The sequence below is a fragment of the Ammospiza caudacuta genome, chromosome 4 (assembly GCF_027887145.1).
Source record: "Ammospiza caudacuta isolate bAmmCau1 chromosome 4, bAmmCau1.pri, whole genome shotgun sequence".
NCBI lineage: Eukaryota > Metazoa > Chordata > Aves > Passeriformes > Passerellidae > Ammospiza > Ammospiza caudacuta.
Genome location: NC_080596.1, coordinates 64,001,283 through 64,016,057, shown reverse-complemented (window position 1 = coordinate 64,016,057; position 14,775 = coordinate 64,001,283). Strand labels below are relative to the sequence as shown.

The window sequence follows — 14,775 nt, the reverse complement described above, 5'->3', positions numbered from 1 at the left end:
TTGTGTAATCCTGCTTCCTGCTGTGACTCTGAAATTACAGCTACAATTCATAATTAATTATTTTTGAGACTAATATTAAGTTATTTATAGGCCTAGACCTAATCTCATTCCTCTTACACTTCAAAATAATAATTCTCTCTTTTTTCAGATTATAAAGATTTTTATATCTTAGAGTGTTCACATGGGTGCCCAGGCCAAATTTTGAGAAGAACAATTGTCCCTCTGTGCTTTGCCAGTTTAAGCAAAGCTGTGTGATTGTCCTGATTCAGTCTGAGGTTTTCAGGCTTGCAGGGCAGTGCCATTTGGCACATTCATGGGTTCTCCTGGGAGCAGCAGTTTTAATGTGAAGCCCACACAGATGTAGAAGGAGCTCAGAGGGTGGGTGGTTGCTTGTTGCTTGCTGCATGGATGGCAGCAGTAGGGTAGAGCTTGAGGCTGTACCCTCCATCACAGCAGGACCTGCCTTTTCATTTAGCAGTTTCTTGCTGTGTGACCTTCAGCAAGTCCCACAGTAACTCTGACCATCATGATCATTGTCATGATACTCCCATCAGTAAAAGGCTTTTGAATACCTGTATTGACAATGCAGGGAAAATAAACTTTGTTAATCCATCAGAAAAAATTGAAAGCAGATTCCATTGGTTTGAGTACAAATATCATTCTATGGTTTTTATGTTAAATCTAACACAACTGCTGCTATTAAACTTAGCAATTCAAAACTAATTGAAAAAGTATTTCAGCACCACTTCCTATGGATCATTTTAGTTCTTGCTTAACAGTATCTGCTATTTGCTTTCCTTCTTATCGTTTTATTGCAGCAGAACCCACAAGACAACCAACAACCAAACGGAGGAAAAGGAAAAACTCTACCAGCAGCACTTCCAACAGCAGTGCTGGGAACAACGCAAACAGTACCAACAGCAAGAAAAAGTCAGCTGCTGCAAACCTGAGTCTATCAAGTCAGGTACCTGTAAGTCTCACTTTCCTTTTAGGCCTGAATCACTTATGGTGCTTTAATTCTTTCCATACATTTTAAAGAAGGTGCATTCTTGAGCCAAACTATCACATGCAAAAGGCAATCTTGCACAGAGTGCTGTGGAAGTGGGAATTAGTGGAGAGGTGGGAAGAAGCTGTTCTGCAGTGCAGCTTTAATGCACTCAAACAGAAGTGTCCTGAGGATCAGATGTGATTTTTTAAAGCCCTGGGCCAGTTCCCCTTTTTGTCAGGGGGAGTCCCTTCAGTAGTGGTGGGACTCAGATTAGGGCTGGTGTTTTTAGACATAGCATGAACTTTGCAGACTTCACCTGCCAGGTGCCAAGCAAGGATGTGTCCCAGTGGTGCAGGAGAGCTGCACCTGAGGAAGCTGCTGGTCTGTCTGTGTTAGTACCTTACCTCTAATTGGTGCCAGGTTCAGATGCTGAACAGGAACAGGATATGATTTAACTTCTCTGCAAATTTTATCTCTTTGTCCAATCACTCCACTTGCAGAGTAGATACCCTGGAATGTGGTACTCAGCTTATCCACCCTACTAGCAGTAACTCTTGACATCCTAATTGTATAGGGACACACCAAGTCATTTCCAGAGTAACACCTGTATCAGCTCTTCAATAATGTCACATTTACTGTGTTAGTCACAGTACAGGGGTATTCAGACCCCAAATTGTGACAAAGTGTGCCTTAGTCAATAAGGAGATAGCTTATGCATTTAAAGGCTTGGGAAATTAATTTGATATTATAGGAACCATAAAGTCATATCCTGGAAATAACATGCAGGTATTTTTTACTGGATTTTTGATCACCAGATAGGAAGGGGTATGTCTCCTCTGAAACTTGACAAAGAATATAGGCATTTTGCTAGCACAAAGCAGACACTTCCTAGGAAGCTTGAATATCCAGATTTAAAAAAGAGGAGTAGACTAACACCAGTGAAATGAAATGAAGATTTTTGTTTAGCAACTGATTTAGCAACCCACTAGTTTACAGCTTTGGGCTTCAGTACATTAAACTCATATTTCCTTCTTGTCATATTAAAATTGGCTCGCATCCCCAGAGTCAGATTCTTTCCCTAATATAGGCATCTCTGTGTTTTTATGGCAGCACAGAGCAGTCAGAAGGCTGAGTACCTGATCTCCTGGTGGCAGGCACCACTCTGCCCCGCTGATGGTATCTGCCAGGAAAACCTTTGGATCAATATTCAACCATATTTAAGGAAAAACTGCAAGGAAGTGCAAAACCAAGCAACCAGCTAGTTCCCTGCTGTCTCCAACTTTAAAGACAGTAGTCATTTTCTGTCAGCTACACCCTGCTCAGAGTTCAGCAGGACCAGAATCTGACCCCCTGGCTCTCTTCAGCCTGCTCCGCCCTGGAGAGAGGATTTTGTGGCATTCAGTGGTAGCTGTGTGTACTTGACTGTTTGAATGTGGTTGAGCCCTCTGATAGTTTTACCTGTCACTCCCACTGATAGTGAAAGTGAATTCAGGTGCTGAAGGCTGCTCCTGACACATGAAGCAGTCAAGGCTGCTCTTGTGATGGAGATGATAGTTGAGCATCTGAGAACTATTGGTGAAGTTTATTATGGTATGAGGAACGGATTTTTACCCTTCTTTTGCTTTCAGGATGTTGCATACTCAATAGTTTTCAATATTCTTTGCTTTCTGTACCAGAGTAACAAAATGGTCCAAACTCTTTTGTATGGAGGATCAGGTTCCATTTTTAGGACACTTTTCCTTTCCATCTGCAAAGGGGAAAATGCTTAGCTGTTCAATTTGACATACTAACAGCTCTTCCCATCTTCCCCACAGCAAAGATAGCAAACCAGATGGAATTGATGGTTTGGCCACCCTGTAGAGTAGACAACTCAAAATAATTTTAGCAGGAGGATATTTTGGTGTAAAACTATTCAACGCTTTTCAGTTTAATAAAGAGATGTTATCCCACGCTTCTTCAATATTATGCATTCTTTGAAGTGGACCTTGTTGCCATTGCTTTCTGAAGATAGCTGCAGGTAGCAGCAACTTGCTTTCTGTTTCTTCCCCATAACTGTACCTTAAAGTGTATCATTTGGTTTCCCTTACATGCAATAGAAGAAAAGAGATCCTTGAACACAATTTGGCAGTTTTCAATTCACTGAAATATTCATTTGGCTGTACAGCTTTCTGTGAATGGGACTTTCCTGCTCAGTAGAAAAAAAACCCACCCTACTGAAATCATTCACTTGCTGTGTAAAAAGCATTTCCCCTCTCTTTATTAGAGAAGAGGAATGAAATCACTGCATCTTCTATCCAGATGACTCAAATAACCAGAGCTAGTTTCAGTTCCATTTTTCTCATCCTCCTCTCTGGAGAGCCCCACAATGAGCTCAAATCTATATCAACCCTGGATTAATATGAAGTCCTGTATTCCAAATTTCTCTTTTTCTCCAATGATTTCTTTCCTGCCAGCAAAGTCAGTCTCTCCATCATAATCACATCTAATTTCCTATCTCTTTTATGCTTCTGTGTTGTTTTAACTTTGATATTAAATTAATCCTGATTAAAGAGTGTTTTCTTGGCCTCTATTCTATGTGATGTTCTTGGTTTAGGACATCAGTAATTATTCCATTTTTCTCCTACATTAACACTGCATGCAGTCTGGCAAAGATGTGAACTTACCACACACCTCATCCCCATTTCTCACTCACACTATTAACTTCTGTTTCTTTAATGAGGTCTTCATGCCTAGAGAGGCAAATGTCCCATGTTCAGGATAGTGTCCAGATAACAGAAGCACCATCAACTATGGAAAATCTTGAAGCTCCAGAGTTTTATCATTTTCCCCACAGCCCTTTCCAGCTTTCAGATAAATACATTGGGAAAACCTTGATTAATGAGGGAATGTTACTTGCCAGATAGACGGTCTTCTACTAGTAGATGGAGAAGGTTGTGCCATTTCCTCCACCTGCATTATTTTCTGATCAGTTGTCCAGGCAAGGACAGTGCAGACAATACAGAGCCAAGCTCAGAAAGTGAAATGATGTGATTGCATTTCCATGCATGGGTCAGGTTGGCACTGCATCCTGAAGTTATTGAAGCCTAATCAATCAGTATCATTTGTGCTTCTTGCATTGCCCTAAATTTATTAGCATTTCCACAGTGCTGACACATTCTGGTACATCTCCAATGACAATCCATAGTAGCATCTGAAGGGTGTCTGCTAGTGGGTGGGCATCTTCCCTTTCATCAGGAATTTGAAAATGTTCACTCTCAGTCCATCCTCTTATTTCTAACTATGTTTATACTTTCTCAACTGTGGTAAATAAAATACAAATTTTTGTCCTTTTGACAGTCACTTGCACTCTGTTGTACCCATTTTCTCTTATGATGGTGGGATGAAGAGTGGTTTCTGTGATTCTGTTCATTCTCAGGCTACTGATTGCAGACCTTCAGGATCCCTTCAGGATCTCTTGTCAACATGACTCTTCTGGCCCAAGTCCATTGTTTAGTACCTTTCCTATGTACTACATATTTCCTACATTCTCAAATGCAGTTAGCCAGTGTGCCACATGATTGCATCACACAACTCATTCTTAGCTTGGCCCACTGCTTGTCCAGTGATGCTTTTGACCCAAATCCTGTAGGTGCTGAGGAAACACAGTGTAGTGTGGTGGAAGTAGAGCTGAGTGCTGCTAAAGTCAGCACAAATACAAAAACATTTTTCTCACCAGAAGCTTCCTGTTCTCAGGCTCTCCTGGGTGCAGGCCCAGTACTGCCAGTGCTCCCCACAGGTGCATTTGCTGCTTTTAGTGCATAAAGGGGACAGACAGGACAGGGACCCAGAATCTGTAGTCTGCTAAGCTGCCTTAGTCTCAGCAGATGCCAGTAACTTAAACTTGGATCTGTTCATATTCTCAGTCATATCTGATCTTTGGAAGGCTCATTGGGCAGAAAATGGAGTTACCAATTTCCTCTAGACAAAGAGCAAAGATGGGCAAGATTCTGCAAGGTTCACAGAAAACCTGTCTTTCTGATGTTGGCCTTCCTATCATTTTAAAGAAATTAGTTACCTAATTTGGGTATGTCATTGCCTTACCATTTACACAGTACTAATAATTTCCTCTAGTATTTGAAGCTGGCTGCAATATTTTCCCAAATCTTTGCTCAGTTTTCAAGCCTTCTCACTGACTAAAATTGTATTACTTAGAATTTTTCATATTCTTCTGTTTCAAATACAACTTTCCTGAAAGCCCAAACCCTTGTATTGTAGAGCAGTGATTTGTATACTGTGATCTGTGGATTACAGTTATGAGCAAGGTCATCAGAAGTGTCCATCCAGCTATTTTCACTTAAATATCACTCTCTGTTAAGTTTAATTTTAAAAGGGCATATTGATCCATTTTCATATATTTGAAACTTGATAGCAATCCACAACTCTCACAAACTCTAAGAACCATTGCTCTATGCTGCTCCTAGTCATGACCACAGAAATTAATAGGTGGATTTTGCTTTCATTTACTAATGAAGATCCCATTGAGTGCAGTGCTGTAACCATAAACCCAGTGAAATATCATGTGTTGGAAAGAATAAAGCATCACTACATGCCACTGAGTAAATGAAACATTCTTTGTTACATCCAGAGTCCAAAGTAGAACCTCCTTGCACTCTAAGCAAGTTACATACTTCAATAAACTCTCTTTCTCTTTGTAGCTCTCTGTAAGCTCAGAAACCAAATCCATAAATAAACCTGCTAATGTGGAAGGGAGCAATGCAGTCTCTTATGTGTTTGAGAAACAGGGTAGGTTTAGGAGGTTTGTAATGGATGTTGTAGAACCAGAGCTACAGTGCCAGGGCCAGAGATTAGTGTCAGAAATTATCTCATGTCTCAAAACCATGCAAATCAGTCTAAGATTTAGTAGTAAAGAGATGAGAGAGAATAACTTTGTTTTCAGTTTTTGTGCTTTAGGAAAAACATTCCAAACAAGAACAGAATGTCAAGTTAACAGTGAGAATTATGATGAGATGTGAAAGATTTTTCTCTAGAAAGTGTTTACTCTGAAACCTAATTAAAAAGTCAGTTCTGTTTCTAAAGATCATTTCAATACCAGTCAGTCTGATGTTTTTCTCATGGAAGCAGTGACCATTAGGCTGTGGGCAGCAGTGGGGCTCTCAGTCATTAATAATTTTTGTGCCAGGAAGCTAAAAAGTCAATTATTAAAATAATTACCACTAACACAATTCCATAAGAAGGAAAGCAGGAGGAGGAACCCTTCTTCCTTTGACTTAGCACTTAGAGGTGCTCCAGCTGCTAAAACTAGTGCAACTTTCAGTCCTTGGAGGATGAGATGTGCTTGAATGATACACTTTAGAGTGCCAGGCATTTTTAATTACCTTGGGCTTGTGAAGCACTGTTTGTCTTCTTCTGGGGGCTGTGACAGCAGAGCTACAAACTGACCACTGTAACAGAGCTACAAACTGATCCCTGTAACAGAACTACAAACTGATCCCTGTAACAGAACTACAAACTGATCCCTGTAACACACTGAGTGAGGCTATGTATTAACAGCAGCAAAGATGGAAGGCAAGGGGATGGGGAATTTTACATGGGGAATTTTACATTTACAATAGATATTTTTACCTCCAAACTTCACCAGGACATTGTTTAGACATAGGATGACCCCAAGTTAAAAAGTTTAGTCACTTAACTGGGCAGGGCAGAGCTAAAATTTTGTAAAATTTTGAGGCTTGGTATAAAAAAAAGAAAAAAAGATAAAACCTAGAAACGACCAGTCTGTTAAATAGAAGTGCTTGCATTTGAGTGTTGTGTGAAGTGATCTCTGTTTATATAGCTTATATGCATCAATTTAAGCTTGGATGGCAACTAGGGTTATTACAGGATGAAAGGTATGATATACATGAAAGCTGCTTTTGTGGTTATATTATAAAATACTACATTTCTATCACATAATGTAAAACAACCACTGCTTTATTTACAGTGCTTCACTACAGCCATATTTTACTATCATGAGACATTCTTGACCAAAAATGTTGTTTCTAATCACAGAGTAAATCATTAAGATTGAGTGACTTCAGTCTAAATCTTTTTAAACTAATTTAGTCAAATATGTGCTACCATAACTAGGCCATAGCAGTGTGTGCTGCCATGCAAGAGACTAGGGTTTAATTCTTGGATTCTGCTTCTCACTCCATGAGCAGGAGCTAGGAGCACTCCAGAGCTGCAGCCTCAACCCTGGGAGGGATGGAGCCTTGTGTCATTCAACAGCAGTGACCCCCACTGGCCAATTTAAGGAGAAGCATTGAGGGGCTCTAAAAGGAGTCACTTCCAGTCCTCCTCAGAGGTTGGTGGTCATTGCACGGGATCTAGTGAGTGGAGGTTCAATGGGGTGCACTTGGTGGGGTCTTCAGCTTTCAGTCTGAGGAGCAGAATCCTCTGGGGAGGAAAGAGCATGTGCGCTTCCTGAGACACTATTTTTGCCTGATGTAACTGTAAGTGGCAAGATTGTCAAGAATTTTTTTCCAGATGTCCTGTAATGAATGCTGTGATATCTATCTTTTAAATAGAGTGAGGGAAAACCCCACTAACCTCAATATAATTGTAGTTCAATTCCCAGAGAGAGAGAGAGGGACTCAATAGCATAGAGGGAAATACAAGTGCAAACTGTTCTCTCAGTGGGAGTCATTATATGAAAGGAATAATATTTGAAATGAACCTGAGAAATCAGAGGTGGAAATATCACAAGGTCATTGAACATCTCCCCACTGATGCACAAATGTTACCTTCCACAGACTGAGATTTTTTCCCAGCCTAGTGCTAGGGGACCTGAGCAGTAAAACTAGCGCTGTTCCTGTGGGATGGTGAATCCTCAGCCTGCCATTATCAGGAACAGGAATATTGTCTTAGGAGTGGGGATTACACTTTTGTTTACTTAACGCCATCTTAGTACCCTAGTCTACATCTCCTCAGATTGGCCTAGAGTGATTGTCTTCCTTTCAGCACTCGCAGCTGTTGAGCACATTTCCCCCTGCCATCATTTGGTGGATGTAACACACATTTTACTCTCTCACTGCCTCCCCAGCCAGCTGCTGCAGCCCCACAGTGACTCTGGACGTGCTTGTCTGAGTCCCATCCCAGGTGCTGACCTCTTGCTGGTCTGGCAACAGAGAGAGCTTCAGGCCTGTCTGTGACCGTGTTCACAGGGGTCTGAGGATGAGGGAAGAGATGAGGATCTGACTCCATGTTTCAGAAGTCTTGATTTATTATTTTGTGATATATATTATATTAAAACTATACTAAAAGAATAGAAAAAAGGATTTCATCAGAAGGCTAGCTAAGAATAGAAAAGAAAGAATGATAATAAAAGCTTGTGTCTCAGACAGAGAGTCTGAGCCAGCTGACTGTGATTGGCCATTAATTAGAAACAACCACATGAGACCAATCACAGATGCACCTGTTGCATTCCACAGCAGCAGATAACCCTTGTTCACATTTTGTTCCTGAGGCATCTCAGCTTCTCAGGAGAAAAAATCCCAAGGAAAGGATTTTTCAAAAAATATTATGGCTACACCTGTCCTTGAGAATGCCAAAGTCAAAGGAGCTGTTGCCACCTCGGTGTGTGACCCTGTGTTTCAGCCCCTGTGGTCCTTTTTGCCTGCCCTGTAACCCTGCACACTCACACCCAGCTCGCTGTCCTCTGCCAGGGCTCCTTGGTCATTAATGCTCTCGCCACGCATTAGGTCTGGCCCAGCAGGGCACACTGCACATTGCCTGTTGTTTAGAGGGATGGGATGAATTAGAATAAACTTTTGCTTATGAACGCCTTTGTCTTTTAAACTTCTATGTCACAAAGCTGTGGGTGAGGTATTTTTAACCAAATGTTTTACGGATATATGGAGTAACAAAACAGACAAAGTGGACGGGAAATAATGTAACAATTTTCATATATTCACATTTTTTTTTACATAGCACAGGCTGCAAATGTGATACAAACATTCTTTTGTAACATGCCAGCCTTTGCTGAGGGATATCAAGAAATAGTGTAAACACTTGCAGGCAATAATTTGTATTGTTTTGTGGTGAAGGAAGTAGATATCTGATTAAAAAGAAACCTTATTAAATGCAAACATTTGTCTTCTGTTTGCTATTAACATTCATAAGGAGGAACAGATCCTTTAAAAAGTGAATCCATTGTTCACCAGAATTCTTGGAAGGGCTTGTTAAATCAGCAGGAACAAAGCTATACATCTGGAAGTACTGCACTTCTACCAAGCACTACCTGATGCCCTGACACCTGAGCTGCATGAAAAGATGCATCCCACATATTTCTTTAGCTGTTAGCACAGCAGCCTGATCCTCCCTTAAACAGAGAGAACAAGAGAGCTCTCTGGCTTTGCACCTTTGCTTTCCAATCTCAAGTTTGCACCTTTCTATCCCATGCTGCTTAGGTTTTTTTGCAACAAATCTGTGATGCACTGGAGTACAGTAGGCGGTTTACTTGTTTTCATGGAAGGACAATTTGTACTTAAAGCAGTGATTAGATGAATTCTTTCTTTCTTGCATGCTTTAGTTTCTGATGAGTATTAGCTTCATCAGTGTAATTATAATTAGCACTCTTCATCTTGCTTTTACGGTACCAGCTGGACAGATTGGTCCTCTTACTGCACAGATTGGCGGCAGGGTTGCCTACATGGAGTTAGGTGACAGGCACCATGAAATAACAGATGGTAAATTCAGGGCTTGTTGGCAATCAGCAGGTTTTTGCTAATGACTTAATTAGCTATGCAAATTGTCAAATCAGTGTGAACATTGTTTTTATCGAAAACTTTACCTAAATTAATTACCATAATTAAGTAGCAGAATGTCAAGTATATTGGATGCGTAAAAGGGCTTGGCTGGCTATGGATAAGAGAGTTACCATCTTTATTAGAGTGCTGTGCTCCACGTTTGAGAAGTCTGAGGATAAGAAATGTGGTTTCTTTTAAACTACTTTTAAAATACGCATATCACCAAGTTCCTACTGAGATACACCCTGATGCCTTTCCAAAGAAAATGGCTCAGGAAGGATTTACTGGATAAAGGCTAAATATTTTAAGGAGAAGTTTAAAGGCAGTTTCACAGCCTGTTTGTTTGCTAAAATCAGGCATACTTTTCAGCCTACCTGCTTTTCAGTTCTGGGGTATCTGAGATCCAGAGCCATGAGCATGCGGCTATAGAGATGTGTTATAATTTTTAATTAAATTAGAAATAAAATGTAAGCCTCTCTCCTTGTTCCTACTAAATGGGAACTTTTAACTCTGTTGTTCAAATGTCACAAAATAAAAAAAGATGCGAATTCTCTAACATAATTTTTTTAAGTTGATTTTTTCTCTCTCAAGGTTTCCATATAACAAATATTGGGTGCTGTTCACAGGATGTGATGGTGGTAGGAGAACCAACTCTGATGGGAGGCGAATTCGGGGATGAAGACGAAAGGCTTATCACTAGATTAGAGAATACACAGTATGATGCAGCAAATGGCATGGATGATGAAGAAGATTTCAACAATTCACCTGCACTGGGAAATAACAGCCCATGGAACAGCAAACCTGCTGCTAACCAGGAGACTAAATCTGAAAACCCCACACCACAAGCTTCCCAATAGGTCATTCTGCAGCAGTGCCCACTGCAATGTACCTCAGTGGGTTATTAATTACTGTTTCACAGCATTCTTCAAAATAAAATTTAAAAGAAACACCTTTCAAATGATACAGTATCTATTTCTAAACTAAAGCTATCCAACTTTTTTCGTTAGGGAAAACTCTTGTATAAGCTTCCATATACATTCCTTGGAAGTATTGTCATACAACTAGATACTGGCACTGACCTCAATTAAAATAATTGAAAATTAAACAGCATCTCATGGCAAATTTCTGACAGTGCATTTTATTGGAAGGGGTTGTTTTTTTCCTCATCAAACAATGGCCATATTTTAACAAGTCATCAGTGCTCAGGATCTCATTAACATAACTATGTAAAACTTTTTACAATTGTAATATATTTTCTGCTTTTCAACTTGCACCTGAAATTTCTTGTTTCAGAAAAAGATCAGCTTTTAAGGAAAAGTAAAGTAACTTTTGTTCATTCTTTAAATTTTCTTTCATCAGTTAATCATTTAAAGGATCCAGCATTTTTAATTTACATTTAGCTGATGCCAGTAGATATTCTATCCATCATTTAATAAAAAATACTGAAACAAGAAATGTCTTTTTTTCATCAAAGACATGAGAAATATTTTTATGTGGAAAAAGACACCCAGTCCTATGAGAGTTTATGCTTTGTAAAATTGCTGTCGATCCAGATATTTTAAAGCCATGTAATCCATTAACTTTGTGGGCAGCTTAATAAATCTAAAACTTTTGTGTTTTTATTATTGTATCTGAGTTGGCTTTGTTGTTATTTCTTTTCATAGTATATTTCTTGTATAATATTTTTGTAAAGCCCTCATTTTTTTGTTTTACTTTTTCATTTTGTTTTGTTTTTTATTCTGGTGTATTTATGTGAAACTTTATAAAAGAAACTAATTTTTTTTTCATTTACATATTAATATGTTCAACTCATCATGTAAAGACACAGTGAGTCAGTGTGTTATATAATACAACTGTATTTTATGTATGCTTTGCCAATAAGTGTGCCAATAAACTGTGTTAACAAATGTGCTCTTATACAGCATTTACTGTTCCTTGTATGCACAACAACACACTCGTGTTCAGGATCATGCACCAGGGGTTTCTGGAATTAGTGTTTCACTGAATTGCAGTCTTTTTCCAGCTAAAGGGAAAGCCTATGGATAGATGTGAATCACTTGCAGCTCAATTTGGTTTGATGCTCTTTTCCTAACAAGGATGTGCAGCACCACAGGTGAGTTACAGCACTGAGAGCCAAGTGTGAGGGACTGCAGGGCATCCAGCCAGAGAAGCTCCATCCTCAACTTTGCATCCCTTGCCTTCCAGGGCCAGGGCTTATCAGAGCAGGGATTTCCACTCTGCTGAATACTGTCTGATAGTTTTATGATGAGAGGATTTTAAAAGTCCTCCTTTCTTTGCTTTGCTATCATATCAATTGTTCACAGGCACCAGTGAAACCCCTGGAGTTGTGCAGGTGCCCCGAGCACAGCCCAGCCTGCAAAGCCCTGGGCTGAGCTGGAGGACTGAGACACACATAGCCAGGCACCCTGCAAGGTGCCCTGAGAGTGGCAAACACAGAAAGAACTGTCAGCACAGAGATGCTGAATCCACACAATCCTGCCTTTTGTGCAGGGGAGTGGTGTTTGTTCTTCCCTGAAACTCTACTTTCAATATTGCTGACATTGTAAGAGCAGCTGAAGAACTCCTGGGTTTTTCAGAGTGGCTGTATGTATACCCAGCAGCCAGCCTAGGGAAACGTGTCTCCTTAGCATATATACATATTTTTTTATTCATGCTTTTGCTGGATGTGATTCCACCAAACAGGTTTGAAGCCACCGCTGCAGAAGGAGTGCAAGGCAAAGCACCCTGTGTGGCCACTTGGTTCTTGGTGAGACACAGCTCCCTCCCTGCCCCAGGAGCCAGCCTTGGCCCCTGATGTGGGGTCACGCTCCTGCAAGCAAAATCCTTGTTCAATGAATTTTGGTACCTATGGTGCTCCTTGCAGGAAGATAGCCTAAAAGACATTCCAACGCTAGAGCACAAAGCATATCAACTATAGAATTTAAAACTAGCTAAATAACAAACATGGATAGCCATGCTGCTCCTTCATAACACTTTCAGATTGTAGGAAACTGTAGTTTTATCATTCAGTGTTTACATCAGCCCTGATTTCTCCATGTAAATAATTAAATTCACAATGTGTTCCATTAGGGGATCTCTGGCTTCTATATAACCACTATAACATTACAATTATACACTGTAATTCTAATGTTCAAGAACACTAATCATTCATATTACATCTCCATGAGCACACTCTAAAAGGCATTCCTTATTATTAATCTTTCAAGACTGGCACTAGTATTTCCATTTTTAAAAGATTTATGATGTCATATTACTCCTGTTGTTTCAGTAAATAAACACAGGAACACTTGAAAAATGGGCAACAGAGTCCTTAGAGTGCTGTCCTTGAATTAATCTCCAAGGACACTTTCTCCATATCTCCTCAAAACCCTCATCTACAAGCTATCAATCCACCCTATTGTGGTTAGGGTGAGCAACAGATACAGCTAGCTGATTTTATTTATTCACTTATTTATTCATAAAAGAAATGTCCAAAACAGACCAGCTGGAGGAAGTGGTTGAGATGGGCAGCAGCTGGACTCAGTCTCCTCACTGCTACCTCCTCCAGCCCTGTGCCTGGGCTGCTGCATGGGCTTTTCATTTCATGTTTGAAATGACATGGTAGAGCCTGTGATCCCATTTCTGGTCCTATGAGCTTATGCCCTGTCCTCAGGAATGCTCCCCACAGGCTGAGGATTAAAGAGCAGTGACCACATGACCTTATGGGTTTTATGGCTTTTGTTTGTGGGTTGTCAATAAATGACACTGGGGATTCCATGTGCTCCATGACTGCCTGGCACAGAGCAGTGGGAAAGGTGAATAAATGCCACAGGTGAGTTGAAGCAACAGACTTGTAAGGGCTGAGGTTGCAGCCTGAAGAATGAAAGCTGGAAACCAATAGTTAATTTTACTGTAATCTAATCTCACCACCTACCAGAACATTGTATCTCTCAGAATTTGGAAGGAAATAATGTTTTTGGTACTTCCCCCTGGGGAACTCTGAAGCTATTAAAAGGAGGAAGGAAACTTATCTCATGATGTTGAACTACTTTCAAAAAGAAAGCTCTTGTTTGTTTTAGCTAAATGGAGGGAAATACTGGCCCTGAGAAGTGCCTGCACAAATCAGAGGGAGGAAATTCCAGGAGTTTACTTGGAAAAGCTGAATCACATAATTAGTAAAGTGACCAAATACGAACACTAATAACAAAGCTGGTTGCTGTTATAAAGAACTTAAATCATGGAAGAGTCACAAGCACTGGTGGGTTTTGATGGTTCTTTGAATTGCTTTGTTTGGGAATTGTTTTAGTTTTGGGGGGGTCTTTGTTGAGCAAAGCCCATTTTTTAGAGAACTTTCAACTCCTGTGAATCACCAGCTGGTCTCACCAGCTGCCCCTTGTGAGAACATTTCAGTTCCTAAAGCTCCTTCTTTCTCTCTTTCCACAACAAGCAAAAATAAGCAGTATTTGCAAATTTGCAATCTCTTCAGAAAGCAGCCTTTCTCAGGTTTCATCATCATTGCATTGATATGTATGGGTCTAATGATGTGGTAGGATAATTGAATTTGGAAGGAACCTTGTATATAGGGTATAACTTGTTATAGGGTATAACTATAACTTGTTATAGGGTATAACTAACATTTGCCTTCTCTCAGCATCACAGCACTGTGAAAATCATGACTAATTTTTAGCCTTGGTCCTGGAGGGGTTACTGCTCTCAGAGATTTGGGAAGTAACCAACTTGTGTCCTTGGGGAACAGAGCAATAGCACCCCGTGCCAGAGAGCCAAGGGTGGTCAGTCAGAGTGTGCAGGAAGACAGAGGGGTTAGAGGGGGAGGAAACTTCCAAAGGAAAAGGCAAAATACTGAACACCACTGGTTGTTCTCTAACACTAGGGTAGAGAGAGGCTCCCTACCCAGCCATGGCTGCAAAACACCATTAAAGGAGTCTAAATGATAGAACAGACTAAATTTTGCAATTTCACAGCCTCCATGAAAATCCCATT

At 40.3% G+C, this 14,775-nt stretch overlaps 1 protein-coding gene across 10 annotated transcripts in view; it reads left to right on the top strand.

Annotated features, from left to right (window-relative positions):
• Positions 1 to 11,691, top strand: part of LDB2 (LIM domain binding 2) — a 212,880-nt gene extending 201,189 nt beyond the window's left edge. For 2 of the 10 annotated variants that reach the window (XM_058803251.1, XM_058803255.1), the window contains 2 exons: positions 819 to 970; positions 10,401 to 11,691. In XM_058803251.1, coding sequence (XP_058659234.1) covers positions 819 to 970; positions 10,401 to 10,631 — 383 coding nt within the window. In that variant the 3' untranslated portion in view covers positions 10,632 to 11,691. Of the gene's footprint in view, positions 1 to 818; positions 971 to 7,188; positions 7,332 to 10,365 lie in introns of all 10 variants that reach the window. The other 8 variants (XM_058803260.1, XM_058803258.1, XM_058803259.1 and 5 more) reach the window with 8 other exon arrangements.
• Positions 11,692 to 14,775: the final 3,084 nt, after the last annotated feature.